The 19,264-nt window shown below is 33.9% G+C and overlaps 3 protein-coding genes across 5 annotated transcripts in view; 2 read left to right on the top strand and 1 right to left on the bottom strand.

Annotated features, from left to right (window-relative positions):
* The window catches only part of LOC119573055 (mediator of RNA polymerase II transcription subunit 15-like), a 6,411-nt gene extending 2,744 nt beyond the window's left edge, over nt 1-3,667 (top strand). For 2 of the 3 annotated variants that reach the window (XM_037920051.1, XM_037920049.1), the window contains exons 2-3: nt 1,077-1,201; nt 1,662-3,667. In XM_037920051.1, coding sequence (XP_037775979.1) covers nt 1,085-1,201; nt 1,662-3,284 — 1,740 coding nt within the window. In that variant the 5' untranslated portion in view covers nt 1,077-1,084 and the 3' untranslated portion in view covers nt 3,285-3,667. Of the gene's footprint in view, nt 1-1,067; nt 1,202-1,661 lie in introns of all 3 variants that reach the window. The other variant, XM_037920050.1, reaches the window with a different exon arrangement.
* A 3,287-nt stretch (nt 3,668-6,954) lies between these two features.
* On the bottom strand, nt 6,955-10,793 carry LOC119573054 (39S ribosomal protein L17, mitochondrial-like). The gene is made up of 4 exons (XM_037920048.1): nt 10,556-10,793; nt 8,752-8,853; nt 7,508-7,616; nt 6,955-7,151 (listed from the first exon to the last, which is right to left on the bottom strand). Exons 1-4 carry the CDS (start codon nt 10,751-10,753, stop codon nt 7,030-7,032), a joined length of 531 nt encoding a protein of 176 aa, XP_037775976.1. The 5' UTR covers nt 10,754-10,793; the 3' UTR covers nt 6,955-7,029.
* Nucleotides 10,794-11,352: 559 nt separating this feature from the next.
* On the top strand, nt 11,353-18,793 carry LOC119573052. The gene is given in 9 exon segments (XM_037920047.1): nt 11,353-11,826; nt 12,442-12,494; nt 12,631-12,771; nt 13,130-13,358; nt 13,481-13,698; nt 13,700-13,864; nt 14,204-14,417; nt 17,062-17,243; nt 17,917-18,793. Coding segments are annotated over 9 exon segments (2,067 nt in total). The 5' UTR covers nt 11,353-11,447; the 3' UTR covers nt 18,403-18,793.
* Nucleotides 18,794-19,264: the final 471 nt, after the last annotated feature.

Below are 19,264 nucleotides of genomic sequence, written 5' to 3'. Positions count from 1 at the left end.
AAATAAAAGAAGAGAGGGTCTCCCAGACAGGAATAGTAAAGTTGTATGAACTTCATTGTTTGGGAACTTGCTAGTCTAGACCAGAGGTTCTCAATGTGATGGTCCTGTGAAATAACTTTGAGGGGTTGCGAGATCCTGCAGCCCTTCTTTCTCCTCTTCCTCCCACTACCCTTCCTAATGTGTCTAGTACTTGTCAGTGGTGGTCGACATGCCCGATGCCCAGTACTGCATCATAAAGCCACGTTATGTATGCATGCTTTCTTATGTATGTGTGTTATAGCGATTGTCAGACATGTTTTGTTGCTGGAGGAGTGGGTCATGAATCTGTTGAAGTAATTTTTAGGGGTCGCAGCCAAAACAATTTTGAGAACCCGTGGTCTAGACTATTATATCTCTGAAAATAGGTCATATTGGGCTATTGTGGACTCGGCCTTCCTTCTGTCAATCAAGGCAGGTTGACTTTTGTTTGTGGCCAGTATTAAATAAGGTGGAATTTCTTCATTCCTTCTTTCTGAACTTCAGTTATTTCAGGCTAAATAAAAGGAAGCTCTCTTGATCAGTAGCATTCCTTCCTTCTGAACTTCAGCAAGGTTAGGTTAAATTACGGAAACTATCCTGACCAATATTATTCCTTCCTTCCTTCTGAACTTCATCTAGATTAGGCTAAATAGCAGGAAGTTGTCCTAGCTTTCTGTCCTTCCTGCCTTCTTAATGTTGGTTAGGTTAGGCTAAATAACAGGAAGCTATTCATATCAGTGACATAAAGTAAAGATGACCTGCTGAAGGCTGGAATTACTGGATAGAAGACTGACTGACATGGTCATAAAACTGACTGAAACATAGGCTAGCTTGGGCATGGGTCATACTAGTAGTAGCATTTTTGAATGCAAGCTGAAAATGAGAACTGTTGTTTACCTCTCATATATAAGGGAAGACAAAGGCCAGTGTAATTGGCTATTTGATGTAAATACATTACTAAGCCAGTGTTTGTATAATAATTCTACGCCTAGAAGTGACCCCCCCCCCCCCCTTGTTTTGAATTACTTCAAATTAATTATTTCAATCTGATTTCACAGGGTGAAGTATGGCAGATGACTGGAAGTCAACGGCTTTCCGTCAGAGGATCATTGCCCAGCTGGAGGAATTGATACGGCAGACACCAGCAGGCAACCAGAAGTCTGCTCATGATCTAGAACATCAGGTAAAAGAAACTTAAAAATACACACATTTGCAGACTCAAGCCAGATTCATTCTTCTTTATGACTAAATATATATATTTTTTCCTCCTCCTCTTCTTTATAAAAAAAAGTTGAAAGAAGTTTTAACCCAATGTTGGCAGGATTTCATCCTGCTTCACTTGAGGGAAGAAGTAGAAGCACAAGGAAGACGTATATTGGCAAACATGATTTTCCATTATTTAAGACTAAAATAAGGCTTGAATCCCACATTTGAAGAACTGCAGCTCCTGGACAGCCACACTGAGCCAAACAAGTGAACTATTGTTTTGGAACTGGCACTTATAAGCATTTAAGCTTTGCTTTTTATACAAAAGAGATGCACACCTTCAATATTGGATGAAATCCCTTTTTTAACTTCATTTTAATTATTTGTAGTGAGCATAAGTAGGAGTCTATTAATGTTGTCTCTTTGATCCATTGCAGGTCTTTCAGAGATCATCAAAGCGAGATGAATATTTGCAGTATATTGGTCGTTTGGTGTCCCACATGCGGGAAGTGGCCCAAAGTAATACTAATCCACAGACAAGTAACCCACAGTTAGCTGCAGTATTAGCAGGCCAACAGGTTCCAGCCGGCCAGATGGTTGGGACACCAATGACAGGACCAATTGGACCAGTAACAGGTGGCCCTAATGCTACAATCATCACTGGACAAAATATTCAGAATTTGCAGGGAGGGCCAAGAATGGGTCAGCCCATGATGCCAAACCTTCCTAATCAGGCCAGTGATATTCCTAATTGGGCAGGAAATAACCACCAGCGATTATCGGATATTCAGATGGGAAACGTTAACAAAAAACAGCAAGGTATAACTATTAATCAAATGAGCGGGCAACCTGGCAAGATTAACACTATCCAGATGACTATTGGCCAGAACATGCAGACACCACAGATAGGACAGTTCACAGGTCAGATGGTTGGCCGTGGTGGAGGACCCAGACAGCCCCGAGTTCCTTCTCCTGGGTTTCCAAGTAATGTCCAAGCTGTGCCAAGGCAAGGGACACCCACACCAAGTAGTGCCTCCCCTGCTCCCCCTCTTTCAGCACCAAGCAATCTTGTATCTCCTTCACCATCATCCAACATGGTTCCATCACCTGCCGGACCCAACAGTGCAGGAATGGGCCGAGGTGCCAGTCACATTGGGGCACCCTCACCTGGTGGGATAATCAACACTCCTGGTCAGATCCAGCAGCCATCACCTGCAGCTCAGGGTATGACTAACAGTCAGGCTGAAGAAGCAGCCTATAGAGAAAAAGTGCGGCAGCTCAGTAAGTATGTTGATCCCCTACGCCGTATGATTCAAAGAATTGGGAATGAAGATGCAGAAAAATCATGCAAGATGAAGCAGTTGCATGACATGTTGCAAAACCCCCAAAGGCGAATGCCCATGGAAACTCTGCTAAAGTGTGAGCAGGTGTTAGAAAAACTAGAAATTCATCGTGATGCAGAGGTACCCCCAAGCATGGAAAATCGCATTGCAGGAATGACAGAATCTGTAACAAACGCACTGAAATCTCCCTGTGCTGCCCACACTCTTCATCGTACGATATCACCAGCTTTGTCAGTTCTTTTAGGGCCAAATCTCACTACTAATCCAATTAAGCCAGTGAAACGGGATAACCCTCTGCAGCCTCCACCAGAAACCCCGAATATTAGTGATGTTATTCAGGGTGAAGTGGCTCGTCTCAATGCACGCTTCAGGGTCAACTTAGATTGTCAACAGCCACCTGGGAGTGATGACCTGACGCTGATCTGCCAGTTGGATGACCCAAATTTGCCATGTGTACCACCAATTACCCTAACTGTCCCTGCAGGCTATCCCTTGAAGCCTCCACGATGTGATTTACTAGCTGTAGATTATGAAACTACTGACTTCCTAAAGAGTGCAAGGAAGAGCATGATGGTTCGACTGCGCAACATGCCCCCACACTGTAGCCTCACCATGATGCTCCATAGTTGGGAAATGAGTGTACGTCAGGCTTGCTCACCAAAGCAGTCTGTGACATCTGCTGTTGCCTCAGCACTTGCTATGACTGCTGGATTTTGAAGAGAATTGCACACCAGTTGGGTTGTATCTCCACAAATATATAAATTTGGAAATTTCAGACTGACTGTTATCAAGATCTATCCACTGCAGTTTGGCAATAACTAGACAGATGTCAAGTTTACATGAGTTTTGCATGGATATTTAAATGTAAAACATATCTACTAAATATGCATATTGTTGCTGACTGAGTATTGATATTATTGCATTCACAAAGATGCTAGGTCAGTAAGAAAATGATAGGTGAATATTTTTGTGGATGTATACTGTACCTGGATCACTGTGGTATAATCAGTGTCTGGTTTATAAATATAATAGGCTGCTGTGTAGTCTTGCATGGTGAGACTTCTTTTTTTTTACATAATACAATACATTTTTCAGTGTCATTTGGTCTTTCATTTACACTATTTATATCAGTAAGAAAATAAAGAGCTGATCTGATTTTCTAGAGTTCTGATTTTAAACAAAAACAAACAAACAAACAAAAAAAGACCTAGAAGAAAAAGCTATTAAATCCATTGTTTAAAATAAAGTATATACATTTCAGCAACTCCCAACCCCTTGCTCATACGTTCACCCCCACCTTGGTCCTCAGCCCACGCATCAACTAATTTTGCATTTTTTTTTTTATTATCCTTTTGTTTTCCTTTTCTTCATCCCTTGTTCTGTCCGCTTATCCTAATCATTTTTGCCATTTTTAGCACAATACTTTATCGTAATTCTCCCTCGTCCCTTAATTCCTTCCCCTTCTAACAACCTTTATCTTATTCTATACCCTATCAGCTTCCCCTCTCTACCCATTTCACTACCACACTACCCTTTACTACTGTTCAACATGTAACTTTACCCTAATCATTAAGGCATTCCTAACCCTTTTTACTACCATACTTTACCATAGTCCCATATAACTTTTGATGTCATATACCACTAACCCCCAAGCCTCACGCTATTGTTATATTTTGAATGCACTGCTAATGGTCTTAGATGTTGATGTGGCAGATATTTTTCTAAATGAATAAAATACTTTACAGCTACTCTTTAGAACAATATTAAAACTATGAATATAGTCTATTGTTTGGATATATTTTTTTCTTACATTTACTACATTAATAAGAAGTACAGAATATCCAAGCTTTTAAATAAAAATCAGTACCATCATACTTTATATACATTTCTAAGTCATTGTTTATTGCAATCCAACATTATATATATATATATATATATATATATATATATATATATATAATTTTTAAATATAATATATAATATATATATATTATATATAATATATATATGTTATATTATAAATATATATGTATATATATAATTATATATTATATAATATATATATATATATATATATAATATATATATATATATAATTATATAGATATATATATATATATATATATATATATATATATAATTTTATATATATTATATATATATTATATATATATATATATATATATATATATAATATAAAATATAATTATATATATATATACTATATTTTATATATATATATATATATATATATGATATATATATATATATATATTATATAATAATATTATATATATATTTTATATATATATATTATATTTTATATATATAATATATATTATATATATATTATATATTTTATATATTATTAATATATTATATTATATATATAATATATATATATATATAATATATATTATAAAATATACATATATATATATTATATTATTATATATAATCATGGAAACCCATGATCGTCAAGACCGCAGTAGCCGAATGGTTAGAGCGTCGAACTCAACACTGTCACGACGGCAATCTGAGTTCGAAGGGTTCGAGTCACTGGCCGGCGCGTTGTTCCCTTGGGCAAGGAACTTCCCCCTCGATTGCCTCCTGCAGGGTTTCCAACCACCCAAGTCAGTGCTAGTCCCACCCCGGGATAAAAAGAGAGAAAAAAATTACCTAAAAAAGGGAACACCGGCACCTCCGTGAAAGGAAAATGGGGACCCTACCCGTACTCACTCCCAAAAACATCACAACATGAAAAATACAAATTGTTCATCTTACCACCCTCAGACATGAAAACCCACCCTTTAAAAAAAGAAAATTTAAATTTTATATATTATTTAATATATATATATATTTTAAAAATTTAAATTTAAAATTTATTTAAATATATATATATAATATATATTAAATATTATTTATATAATATAATATATTATATATAATTATATAAAATTATATTATTTTTATTTTATATAATTATATAATATATATTTTATTATAAATATATATATATTATTATATATTTAATTATATAATAATAATTTATATATATATATTATATATATTTAAAAATATAATATATAATTTTTATATATAATATATATATAATATATAAATAATTACTAATATTTTATTATTTTAATTTAAACCCAAAATATTAATGTTTCTTTAACAAATATCAACCCAATTGTTTTTTTTACCTATTAGTTTTTTTTCATACTTAAAAGTCAGTATACCCAGTAAACTAATATAACACTTTCTCCTATGGGATGTTGCAGGTATTAGACATAAGAAACATCAGAAATCAGCAAAACACTGGTAAAATAAAATATATAGTGCATGAAAATTAAACAAACATAAAATCATAATGCATTTGAGTTTGGCATTGTCCAGATTATGCAATAAGTTCGAATTCAGGTCCATGGAATACTATAAAAAATAACAAAAATTCTGAATGTGTCTCTTGAATAACAGGGATGTCTTCAAATATTAGAGAAATATTTTGTCCTTTTATACTAAAAAATTTACCAAAAATGCTATTAACTCTAGTGCACACACACACACAGATATGTGTGTATATATGTATGTGTTTATATATATATATATATATATATATATATATATATATATAATATATATATATATTATATTTTATATATATTTTAATATATATAATATATATTATTAAAATATATATATATATATTATTTTATTATATATTAGTATATATATATATATTTTATTATATATATATATATATATATAATAAAATATTATATATATGAATATTATATATAAATAATTTAAAATCATTTATATAATATATATATATATATAATTTATATATAATATATATAATATATAAATATTTTATTATATATATATATATATATAATATAATAAATATATATATAATATTTTTTTATATTTATATTAAAATATATATATATATATATATATATATATATATATCTATATATAGTATATATATATATATATATATATATATATTTTATATTTTATTATATATTATATATATATATATATATATATATATATATATATATATATATATTATATATATATATCTATATATATATATATATATATATATATATATATATATATTATATATATATATATATATATATATATATAATATATATATATATTATATATATATATATATATATATATATATATATATACATAATATATATATATATATCTATATATTATATATATATATATATATATATATATATATAATATATATATACATAATTTGATCTTAAGTATTGTTGGAATTATATGTTTGAAAATAATTGTTGAACATCTTTATTCAACATAAACAATATAAAGAAAAAGGAAAAAAACAAAGTTTATTGAAAACATCAGTATTTATTATTTTCAAAGCAATGTACATTTTCTATATTTATTTACATAACTTCACATTTTACTCCTGGCTGCCACCTGAGCGTTTCTGCTGTGTCCGTTCTCGGCGTGCTTCCTCCAGCAGGATGTTGTGAAGCCAGTTTCGCGTGGACTTCCGTTGCTCCAGTGGCGGAAAAGGATTCCCTGATAAATAAAATCCATGAATCACACTAAACCTGAGCACGTAATTTGAAGGGGAATGTTTTACTTAGGTTATTTATTTCATTTTAGAGATTCAATCTCTAGGACATGCTGCATGAGTCTGTGGGCAGAATGTTGGAAATCTCACCTAAATCAAGTAAATTTTACATAATACATGAACACTACAGGGTTTAAGAGAGACCTACTAGGGAATTGTGGAAGTTTGATGAGAAGTCAAACTAATCACATTTCAACCATTTAGATTATTTTGGAATGTGTGCAATGAAAAATTATAATTAGGAAGGAAGGAAGGAAAAAGAAGAAGAAGAAAAAAAACACCATTGGGTTTCTCATCTAACCTCTGAGTTCTAGCACTGCTCTCTCCAGAAAAGGTCCTGGATAGACGTTGGGTGCTTTATGGATGCGAGTGTATGATTCTCGGATATCCTTGAATCTGGGAACTAAAACCTGGCAATAAAAAGAAGAAAAAAGCTGCAGCTGTAATTCCATTATACAGTTTTAAATGCTTTTTAGTTGACAAATATATTCACATTAGTTTAATTAATACAAGTAATTTCACACAAGTTTTATAGAGAAAAATCAATTAATAATGATGCTTGCCATTTTGAAGCCGTCTCTGTGAAAACATATTCCTACATGGAGAGTCAGAAAATTTCTTAATGTAACCAGTATACAAAATCAGTCATGTTAAACCAAGCTTCTATCTGTACTCCCACAATCTATTGATGGATGCCTAATATTTCAGGTTTGTCATTCAACATGTTCACACATAATAAGTCCTTACAAATGGTAAGGTTTAGCTCCAATGTAACTGGAATTCACAAGGCAGTAATTTTTGTGTGATGATTCTCCAAAGATTTCCTGTGTGGCCATCTACAGTTGGTTGGCTGAATCTAAGAGGGGCTCAGAAAGTCCTGATTATGCACTGAGGAAACAGCTGTCACTGTAGAGAACATTGGCAAAGTACAGAAACTGGTGCAAAACTACTCTCAACAGTTCCCAAGATTATGGGACCTCTAAACAATGGGAAAGTGAATGTTCATGAAATATTGAAGAACAATTTGGAGAGGAAAATAGATGTGCCCACTGGATCCTACATAGAACAGCTGGACAGGTTTAAAAGATGGGCTCCTAGGAATGTATACAATTTTATTACATGTGAAACCTATCTATCACTAGGGCACTCAAATCAGTGGTAATCTGTTGAGTGGGCATTTCCAGGAGAAGATTATTCTCTGAAGATCTATAATTATTCAAAAACAGCATACAGTTACTGCCCGTGGGCATACACTGCTCTCTGTTATTATCTTTATACACTGTTTGTCTTCTTAAGTTGCTGGAGTTAGCAGTAGGAGAAATGGCCCAGGAATGGCATCAAGACCTACATCACAGTGTACACCTGACAGGCAACTTTTTGAAAGGAACAGAAGTTGAGATGCATAAATAACATGTCCGTCATGTTATATGACAAGAGAACTGAATGTAACTATAAAAAGAAACATGCTTACTGGTATTTCATACCACTCGGCTACTTTTATTCCAGGACTTTCTTTAATACAATCTAATTCCACTTTATACTCACTTTAAAAAGCTTGTGAACGAGCTGTTTCTCTTCAAGCCAAAAGGTTGCCATCTCCATTGTGGGTCTGTGACAATCTCCATACTTTATAGCTTCTGCAATCAGCTGGAAAAATATAGTCATTTATGAATAGTGTAATTATATCTTAGTTAAAGTTTGTATTAACCATTTTCTGCCATGGAAAATGCATAAAAAAATGGGGAAAATGCTGTGCATAGATGGCATAGATGGCTTTGCTATGCTTAGCCACAAAGGAGTCAATTAAGTTCCTGTGACATACCTAATTTTCCTTTCAATTGAACTTGCAGGAAAAAATTAGTTTTAACTAATGTAGAATATCAATGGTGTATTTTTATTATAAACATTATGATTACTAATATTATAACCTTATGTCAAACTAGCAAAATAAGATGACATAATTTTTCGCAAATCAAGAAAGGGTGAACAAGGTATGAGACAGCAGTTACTTGCAAATTGCCTTATGGGACTTAGACAGGTAGCTATCTATGTGTAAAAACAATTAATAAAGTACGTATATGCCATGCCCATCAGCAATGGGTTAATGTGGAGCACTTTTCTAATAAACTGTTCCTTTGTAAATCTATTGTCAATAATCTGTAGAAACATAAAAACCATGTATTACTACATATTCTGGAAAAAAACAGCTCACTAGACTATAAAAAAAAACTCAATTTCAAAGATATAATATAAAATGCTCAAAGGAACACATAAAGTACTATGCTAGCTCAGCCACTTTTTTCTATTTAAGAATATGAAAGCCAGAGAGTGAACTTGATCTGACTCATCCTTCACATAAGATGGATGTGAGATGGAAGGATTCCTTAAACTCACAGTGCTGGGATGGCATGACATACATGGCATATCCACCGTCATCGTAGTTTATCAATTGTGTTTACACATTGATGGCTCCAAAGGTAGTTTATTACAGTCACCAAAGTGTCAAATATTAATCCCACTAATTTACCTGTTTGTCCTTTTTCTTGATTTTTTAAAAGAATCATTGGTATTTTTAATGTGGTTAGCATTTTAACAAATTTGTGTGCGTAACAGCTGTAATCTCAGTGGTTGTTATCCAAACTCATAGAAATGATAGTTTGCTGTTGAGATGAAGGTTGAAACCATGCAAAACAAAATTAAATCAACTAGAAGAATATAGGTTTCGTACGAAATGGTCACCAGAACTCTTTCTAAAAAATGACCATCTCCTGGACCAAGACCAAGATCCAGGCCTTTGGGAGCCTGCTAGAAAAAGCTGCTTAGTCAATACTGAAGTAATCAAAATATTTGGTATGAAAGAAATGGTAGCTTATGGTGAGTTACTAGGCTTTCCTTTCCTGAAATTGGATGGAATATTGGTGCGTTTTATCAATAGTTCTTCAACTGCTGTCTTGATATGCTTCACCCAGCATGAATAATAACCCAGCACAAATTGGGAAGTGTTCTACAAACACTTACTAAGAAAAATAATTCACAATGCACAAATCTAAAAACTACAAAACTGTTTGCCTTGTACTAAATCCAAGTCTGAACTGCTATTATACACCATAAATAAAATGCAACAGCCAAACAATCAACTACAAATAAAGAGTAAACTACCACTGGTATCGGTGACGAAATTTGACAATTATCAAACATTTATACAAAGTAAACAATATATGGATATTATCTTATTTTACTTTAAGAAATCTTAAAATAAATGACTTTTCTTCTTTACTGAAACACTGAAAATAGGAAACCATGTGAAATAGAACTGATAAAGATGAAAAATAAACAAAAAATGTCTCACCCTCTCGGTATATCCTCGAGCTTCATCGGCGCGATTATAATTCAGTTCAATTCTCTCGTTCTTCACTAACTCTGTCACCGTGGCTCTCATTTTATTCAATCGGCCTTCGGGACCATCAGGATTCCTGAATTTCCTTTGCCTGGGCTGTATCGCCACTCTGAGGGCTGGAATTAACTTGCGAATCTCCGCTTGGTTCATGACTCTGCGAGCGATGTCGTCTTCTGCACATGCTTTCGTCCGTCTCCTGCTTTTAGTTCGAGTGGCTCGCTTTCCCTTCACTTCCCATTTTAAAACATGCCATTATTATTTTTTAGGGGGAGTGGGGCCGTAAATTTAGAGGAAATCATATAATTTGAATGGGTCTGTTGTGTTTATTTATATTATATTTTCGGAAGCAAAGATATTTCAGGAACTTAAGAAACGATGGAGCGGAAGAAATAAAATATTAAGAAAATTACATGTACATGTCTCCAAATCGAGAAATGATTTGAAGTGGATGAAATTATAGCAATTCGATAGATTTAAAAAGTCACTGCGAGTAAAACTTTTATGCAGGAAGATATTGCTTGAAGGTAAAAATATTTAAAGATAGGCACTCAAAATAAAGAAATGTGTATAATTTAGTAATAAAGCAGAAAAAACGGGAGGTATAAGTTTAAAAATGACTAATTCCAATAACGGCTATTTGCTTCTGTAAACAAGATAAAATAAATAATTTAAACAAATAAATAAATAAACAAAAAGAAAAGGAATCCCTTACAAATTTCGAACGTGCGATGGCTAACAATGTTTACAAACAAAGAAGAGCAGACGATGCGGGGCGGATTTATGGCACCTCTCGTTTTCTAGGAATTGTGGGACAATTATTATTTATTCAATCCGTATTATAGATATGGCAGAAGTAAACAGGACTAAGGATGCAGTGACAGGTAGTCCATCTTATCCAGAAGGTAAAGTAGTGTGCCCGAGACCTGCAGAGGAAGGGAGCAGCCCAGACGTAACAGTAATTCCCACTCCAGAACCTTTACAAATCAAAGTGAATTCCGAACACCATGTGTATTTGATAGTAAATGAGAAGGAAATTAATGGAACGGAGAATACTTTAACGATTGACTCTGAGAGTGTCAGTGATGAAGAAGGGGAAAAAGAGAATGAGAATGGAGACAATCCAGCCAGTTCTGAAAAGGCTTACTCTACAAAGACTTTCGATGATGATCTTACAAATAAAGTAAAGCTTATCATTAATATAGAGGGATTTAAAGAAGCTGGAGGTAAGTGATTGACTATTACATTTGTATTTTTCCCCTATTTATCACTCGGTGACGGGCAACACTAACAAGTAATTTTTTTTGGAAACACATGTGTATAATGTATTCACATATATTATAGTCATGCACTTTCCACAATGGCTTTGATTCATTCATTTTATATATGCTTTGATACTTTCATTCATTCTTAGTTGCTGTGTTATTATATTATAAATACAGTAATAACAATCATATAAAGAAAACCTTTTTGAAAATACAAAGTATGAACTAAATAGGTTGGGTCAAATAAAGAGAGTAATTGAATTTTGGTGGGTAAGCACTTTTGGACCCTCCTGTGTATAGTTAAAATCGATTATTCAAATCCATAGTGGACGGTGCATGCATATAGGCCTGTGTATCCCCAACACTAGCAAGTTAACATTAATCTCGCATTACTAGGATCTCATATAATTATTATTTACCACATATTTCCTCCAGAACTGTCAGTTGTGAACTCTGTTATATGTCACAACTTGGATGCCTGTATATCAAAATGTCATTAGATGAATGATATGTCTTTCTCTGTCACAGGAGAAGATTACATCATCATTAATTATAAACATTTTTGTTTAATTTCAGGCCTTTTGTATATTGGGTGCAAGAATGAGGTTGAAAAGACTAATCCATCAAAAGTAAGTTTCTGTTTAGAAAGACATTGTTTCAGGTTAGTTGCTGTTTATGAATCATTCCAATTTCTCTTTGGTCAAAAAAAAAGATAAGTATGATATAATTTGTTTTTTCCATCTCCATATACTATTCCCTGTACAGATATCAGAATGGTTTACAGCCGATTTCCTGAACCACCATAGAATCTATGCAATTAAAGAAGAGGAACCATTTTTATTAAGAGTTTTTACTAGAAATCATGAATCTACTAATCGTGGTATCAGGAAGAAAGGAGGACGTAAGGTGAGTCTTGAGATTAAACATATGAGTTCTGTGGAATATGTGATTCATTAATATTAAATGGGGAAACTTTGAATTTGTGTGATACTAAATGAAGTATAGGCAGTAACTCCAAAACTTTTCAGGCAAACAGTGTTTTAATAACAAAATAATTATAAAGTCAGTTTTACCTCATATATAGGAGAAACATGCTCTAATAATCAGTGGAAATATCCATTTAGAAAGTGTAGCAAAAGAAAAAGAAGAAGATAATAATGAATAAAATAAAAAATAGAAAGACACAGAACAACCTCTGTCCTTTACTCAGGAGGATGGAAAACTAGAATACATTTGATGTACTTATCTTTTTTTTCTATTTCAGGTTATGCTAATGGGGAAGGAGGTTTTTGGAGATGTATTATTTGCCTGTGGCCACTGTGGCTATAGGTCTCATGAAGGGAGTAATGTCAGAAGGCATTTAAAGAAGTCAGTATGTCTCAAGGAAAAAGGATACTCGGAGGAAGATTTAGTTGGGTTAGATAGAACAGAGCGGAGAAAATTCCTAAGACGAGTGGCAGCTGCTAAGTTTAGAGCGAAGAAAAGAGCAAAAGGTATGGCCCTTTAATTGCCACTTAGTCAGATAAATTTCAGCATTGATTTCTTTATTCTGGTATATTTATTGCATTTTTTGTAGTTCTCAGTCACATAATTGATCTTTGATATTAATTTATAGCTAGCAAAGAGGATGGTACTTCAGCAGTCAATGGAACAGAAGTAACAGAACAACAGAAAACTATGCCTAGTAATTTTGGATCATATTCGCTGCCGATGGGCATGAGCAATAACTCCTATGTTGAGAACCTTGTTGAAATTCAAGAAAGATGTGGATCTGAAGGAACAAACAGAAGTGGCACAGGACTGACTCCACAAGTGCCTAACACAATTGTAGTTAAATAGTTTGCCACCACCAAAAGCGAAGAGAAAAGCACCCAAGTATAAAGCCCTTACCCTTGGCCCAGCTATAGAAAGGGAGGTAGTCCGGCGTGTCTCCTATGACATTTTCACAGTGAATGAAAACAATGAGAGAATAGCATGGAAACCTCCAACATGCCATAAGGTGGGGAATGGAAAGGCTAAACATTACTTTGTTTATACTTGCAAATGATACACTGTTTTGAAGTGTGAGATATTCAAATTTATGTTCACAAATTTTAAATTTAAATTTAGTATGGAATACTAAATGAAATGTAATATTTGAAATTTAGGATATGGAAAATATAAAAGATAGTCCATATTTTTTTTAGTAGCAAAAAAAATGTGTTCATGGTATTATTATTATTATTATTATTATTATTATTTATATTTTATTTTTTTATTATTTTTTTTCTTTCTACATGTAATGATTCTTGTTTGTCATGAGTTGTTAAAATACTTCTCTGTCTCATTTCCATTCAAGGCATCGCCTGGCGACAGGACCTGCCAAATTGTATTCAAAGGAGCAAGAATGAAGAGGAGATGCATGGATTTGCCTGTGCCAATGGTGTTGATATACCGCAAGCTAGACTGCAAGACACATCACTGCTGCTTCACTCTCTTTCACCCGAGTGCCCGCATTGCCTTTAAAAATGATTCTGCATCAAAGGCTTCTGTCAATATCAAGATGTATGGAGGTAATATTTTTATTTTCCATTTTGGTTCCTGTTGAATGTAAAATATACAAAAAGGTCTTTTTGACGACCTTTTTGTATATTTTGAAATGTGTAGAAAATAATTTAACTTACTTTTTAAATATTAAATATGATTTTATACTGCAAATTTTTGCATTAAAACTGTAGGTAAAAAGTAGAATGTGGTCACCAAATTAGCAAAAGCAAGAACTCTAAATAGCCTTAAAAATTAATGGGAAAAAAATGTTGATTTACCTTTTCTGGATATAATTAGAGAAAGGCTTTTTATTTAAAACTGATGAAAATCCAAGTTTTAGTACTGAATCATTGTATGGATAAATCATTCCAAAAAATTCCTTGTCTCTTGGATAATTTATTTGAGAGAAAATATTCTGATTTTTTTAATGATTTGTTCTTAAATACTGTAAGTTCTGCAAGTATTTACTTCTGACGTGTTGATTACAAAACTACTTTTTATTTTTAAAATGCAAGACTTTAAATGGAAGTTTGCCAAAACTAGGAGCAGGATACATTTTTAGGATTAAGCTTAATGTAAACTATCAGATGAAAAATATTCTGTCGCTGATGCTAGTCTAGTCTAAACATTAAACAAAATGACTTATAAAACCCAATGGCAGATGGATCTTCTTAGGTATTTATATGCACTGTGCTAGATAGATTCCTGTCCAAGGTTTTGATGTTGCAAGACTAGTCCTTGCTCTTGGTTACAGCATATTCTTGGATGAGGCTGGCATTCTAACTACAGCTATATTGTTATCGTCATCATCTTCATCATCATCATCATCATCATCATCATCATCATCATCATCATCATCTTCATCATCATCATCATCATCATCATCATCATCATCATCATCATCATCATCATCAATCATCATCAATATCATCATCATCATCATCATCATTACTTCAATCATCATTATATTACCATCATCTTATTCCATCATCATGCATCCATCAACACACCAATCACAATCATCACTATCATCACCATCATCACAATCATCATCATTATCATCATCACCATCAATCACATCATCACTATCACATCATCATATTCATCATACATCACCATCATCATCATCATCATCATCATCATCATCACCCATCATCATACATCATCAGCATATATTATCATCATCATCATCTTTTATAATTAATTTTATTATTATTATTATTATTATTATATTATTATTATTATTATTATTATTATTATTATTATTATTATTATGTTATTATTGTATTAATATTGTTTATTATTATTATTATTATATTATATTATTATTATTATTATTATTATTATTATTATTATTATTATTGTTATTGTTTTTTATTTTGTTTTTGGTTATTGTTGTTGTTCTTGTCATTGTTATTGTTGTTGTTGTTATTATTATTATATTTTATTCTGCAGCTGTTGCTGATGGTGACAATAATGATAATTAATATTACTGTTAGTAGTAGTAATAGTTCACTATTATTAGTAGTAAATAAAAGTAGCTTAGTGTATACCTCAAAGCTCGGTGTCTCCCTCTTTAGCCAAAAGCATTTTTTTTGTTAGTGTCTGTAATCCTCATCACCACTTATTGTTTTTACACAGATAAAGCAAGAGAAAACTTTTAACCCATCTATTCTCCATAGTAAATTTGCTCATTGTATTTTGCCTGTTGTGAGAATTATTTTTTAAGGACTAACTTCACTTTTTTATTTACTTTTTGTCATTATTTTATTTATATTTGTGGACGTAGGATAGGGGATAGGAGGGGTAGGTCAAAGTGGTCATGGGGGATAGGGGTTAGGTTAATGTGGATGGTGGGGGAGGGGGAAGTTAGACTGGAGGTAGGGAGGGGGTTTAGCTTGGTGTAGAGCTATGGTGGGTGAGAGACGTACGTTGAAATCTATAAATAAAGGAAATTCGCTTTTCTGGAATGCGTACCACTGAGGCTGTAAGTCCATCATGTTGATAAATGTGTAACAAGAGAAATCAAAGATTGTCCAAAAAGCCTTATCCTTTGGGAGACTATTTATAGAGTGACAGTTACATATACTCAACACTTGACCTTCACTACAGCGCCAGGTGAAAATGACTGGAAATATATATATATATATATATATATATATATATATATATATATATATATATATATATATATATTATATTGTGTGTGTGTGTTTGTGTGTGTGTGTGTGTGTGTGTGTGTGTGTGTGTGTGTGTGTGTGTGTGTGTGTGTGTGTGTGTGTGTGTGTGTGTGTTATATATATATATATATATATATTGTTTTTTATATATATATATATATATATATATATATATATATATATATATATATGTATGGTTGTATATATATATATTTTTTTCCATACATGTTGCCTAACGTGTGTAGGATTTTATTTTATTTCTAGTAATTTCCCCTCTAATTGTGCAGAGATTCATATTTCACAAGAACACATTATTCTCATCAAAATTTTATCTTAACAGACACAAACTAAAACCTATCGAAACATCTGTACTTCTTTTATTTATTAATTCCGTTTATTTATTTTTTTCAGACGTATGAAAACAAAAGCCAAACGAAATGCCCACCCGTATTCGTTACTCACCGACTCACACATTTCCTCGCCCTTTCAGACATTGTAATGACTCAGGAGTTCTACCACTATTTCGTCTCCTTGCTGTCCATAATGAAGATGAAGTCGTCCCAGACAGCCAGGCATCTGACGAGCGTCTGGGAAACCATCATTGCTGACCGCCTGGGATCGCCCGCCATTCCCGAGGAGCACCGCAAGATCATCACGCTCTCCAAACAGACGGTGAGCGGGGGAGGAGGGGAGGGAAGGGGAAGGGGAAGGGGAAGGGGAAGGGGAAGGGGAAGGGAAGGGAAGGGAAGGGAAGGGAAGGGGAGGGGAGGGGAGGGGAGGGGAGGGGAGGGGAGAGGGAGTGTGAGAAGGAGGGAGGATGAGAGAGAGGAGGAGGGAAGAAGGAAAGGAAGTCTGGGATGTGGTAATAGTGATTTGAATGATGATGATGATAATAATAATGATAATAATAATAGTGATATTAATTTCTCCATTAATATTGTTATATGTTACTGTTGCCATTACTACTACCATACTTTATTGTTCAAATAAACATAATTGCATTTGAGTATTTTACATTAGAAAAATACCAAGTAGCGATTCATAGGTATTTCTCTCCGCATATTACGTATCCATTGGTGCTTGGCGCTGTCGATAAGTCCTTTACATGCAGGTGAAATAAAGCGACGAAGGAGACCGGGAAACGCGAATAAGTCGAAGGTCTTACTGCTCCTTCAGTCGGAAAGACCTTTGGTATATTCGTGTGGTATCCTGCTCGTCCCTTCGTTGTTTTATCTGGTCACATACCGCCGGCAGTTTAAGATAGGAAATGTATTGAGAATTCTGTTGGTAGTGGTAGTGGTAGTGGCAGACTTGTGGTGTGGCAGCTGACATTTCCCCTTTTCAGGTGAAGTCGATCTGGGCGAGCATCGAGGAGGAGGCGGGCAGCCGCGGCGGCCTCAAGCTGCTGAAGGGGCCGCGTCGGAAGAAGAAGCCCCCGGCTCCGGCTGCCCCCTCTGCCCCCCCTCCCCCCGCCATGCCCCCGCTGAACGGCCCCAGCGCAGCGCCGGTCGCCGTGTGCTCGGCCGCCGCGGCGCCCATGGCCCCCCCGCCCGCCATGCAGCACCACTGCATGAAGCGCCTCAACACCATCCAGCCCAAGCCCCCGCCGCCCAAACCGCCCATGATGGCCGCCCCGCCGCCCACTCACAACCACATGCAGCAGCCGCCGCACGCCCCCGTGCCGCACACCCACTGGCTGGGACAGGCGCCGCAGTACCCCCACAACATGACCCCCTACCCCATGGCTCCCCCCCCGACGGCCGAATACTACCCCATGCCAGGGCACTTCATGGCGCAGTACACGCCCGCGACCATGGGCACCTCGCCTTAGGAGACTCTGGAAAGCGTTTCTTTTTTTCTTGTTATTTTTTTATCACTGAAAAAATATAGCAGTGGGAATATTTATAAAGACTGCGAGACTTGAGGCATTTCATAACATTCCATGTACAGTCATGTTGCATTGATCATTATAGATTTTTTACACTGAATTAATAATACACATCGTGCCGATATCCGTTCCGTGGCGTTTATTTCGTAACTCTCAGTTGTTACGGAAATGTTTGTACTACTTACATTTACAAAAAAGATAAGTTCAACGAATGAAATGAAGGTACACCACATTTGTGTTCGTTTTACATTATTTTTTCACATAACGAGTAACATAATGCAACAATTTATTGATTTGAATTGGCGAAAATAAAAGTATATGATATTAAAATTGATTTATGATTTACATTGAAACCTGATTCTGATGCAATTCTTGACATAAATAAATAAATAAATAAATAAATATATATATATATATATATATATATATATATATATATATATATATATAGATATGTATATATAATATGTATTATATATGATATAGTGTGTATGAATATATATGTATATATATATATATATATTATAATATATATATATATATATATTTATATATATATATTATCATTATCATCATCATCACCATCATATCATCATCATCCCTCACCATCAATCATCATACATCACATCACCACATCCATCATCATCATCTTCATCACCATCACACCATCATCATCCAACCATCCACCATCATCATCCATCATCACCATCATCACATCATCATCATCATCATCATCAATCATCGTCATCAGCACCACCATCACCATCCCATCATCATCACCATCATACATCATAATCATCATCTC

Source organism: Penaeus monodon, chromosome 5 (genome assembly GCF_015228065.2).
Source record: "Penaeus monodon isolate SGIC_2016 chromosome 5, NSTDA_Pmon_1, whole genome shotgun sequence".
NCBI lineage: Eukaryota > Metazoa > Arthropoda > Malacostraca > Decapoda > Penaeidae > Penaeus > Penaeus monodon.
Note: the sequence above shows the minus strand (reverse complement) of the source record. Positions and strands in the feature narration are given on the sequence as shown.

Bases quoted from the DNA above. Each gene is read 5' to 3' on its own strand.
- LOC119573054 (XM_037920048.1), bottom strand. From the start codon at position 10,753: ATGAACCAAGCGGAGATTCGCAAGTTAATTCCAGCCCTCAGAGTGGCG. The intron at 7,617-8,751 runs GTGAGTATAAAG...TTTTATTGCCAG, and splicing joins TCGTTCACAAGCTTTTTAAA to GTTTTAGTTCCCAGATTCAA. The intron at 7,152-7,507 runs GTTAGATGAGAA...TTTATTTATCAG, and splicing joins AGCAGTGCTAGAACTCAGAG to GGAATCCTTTTCCGCCACTG.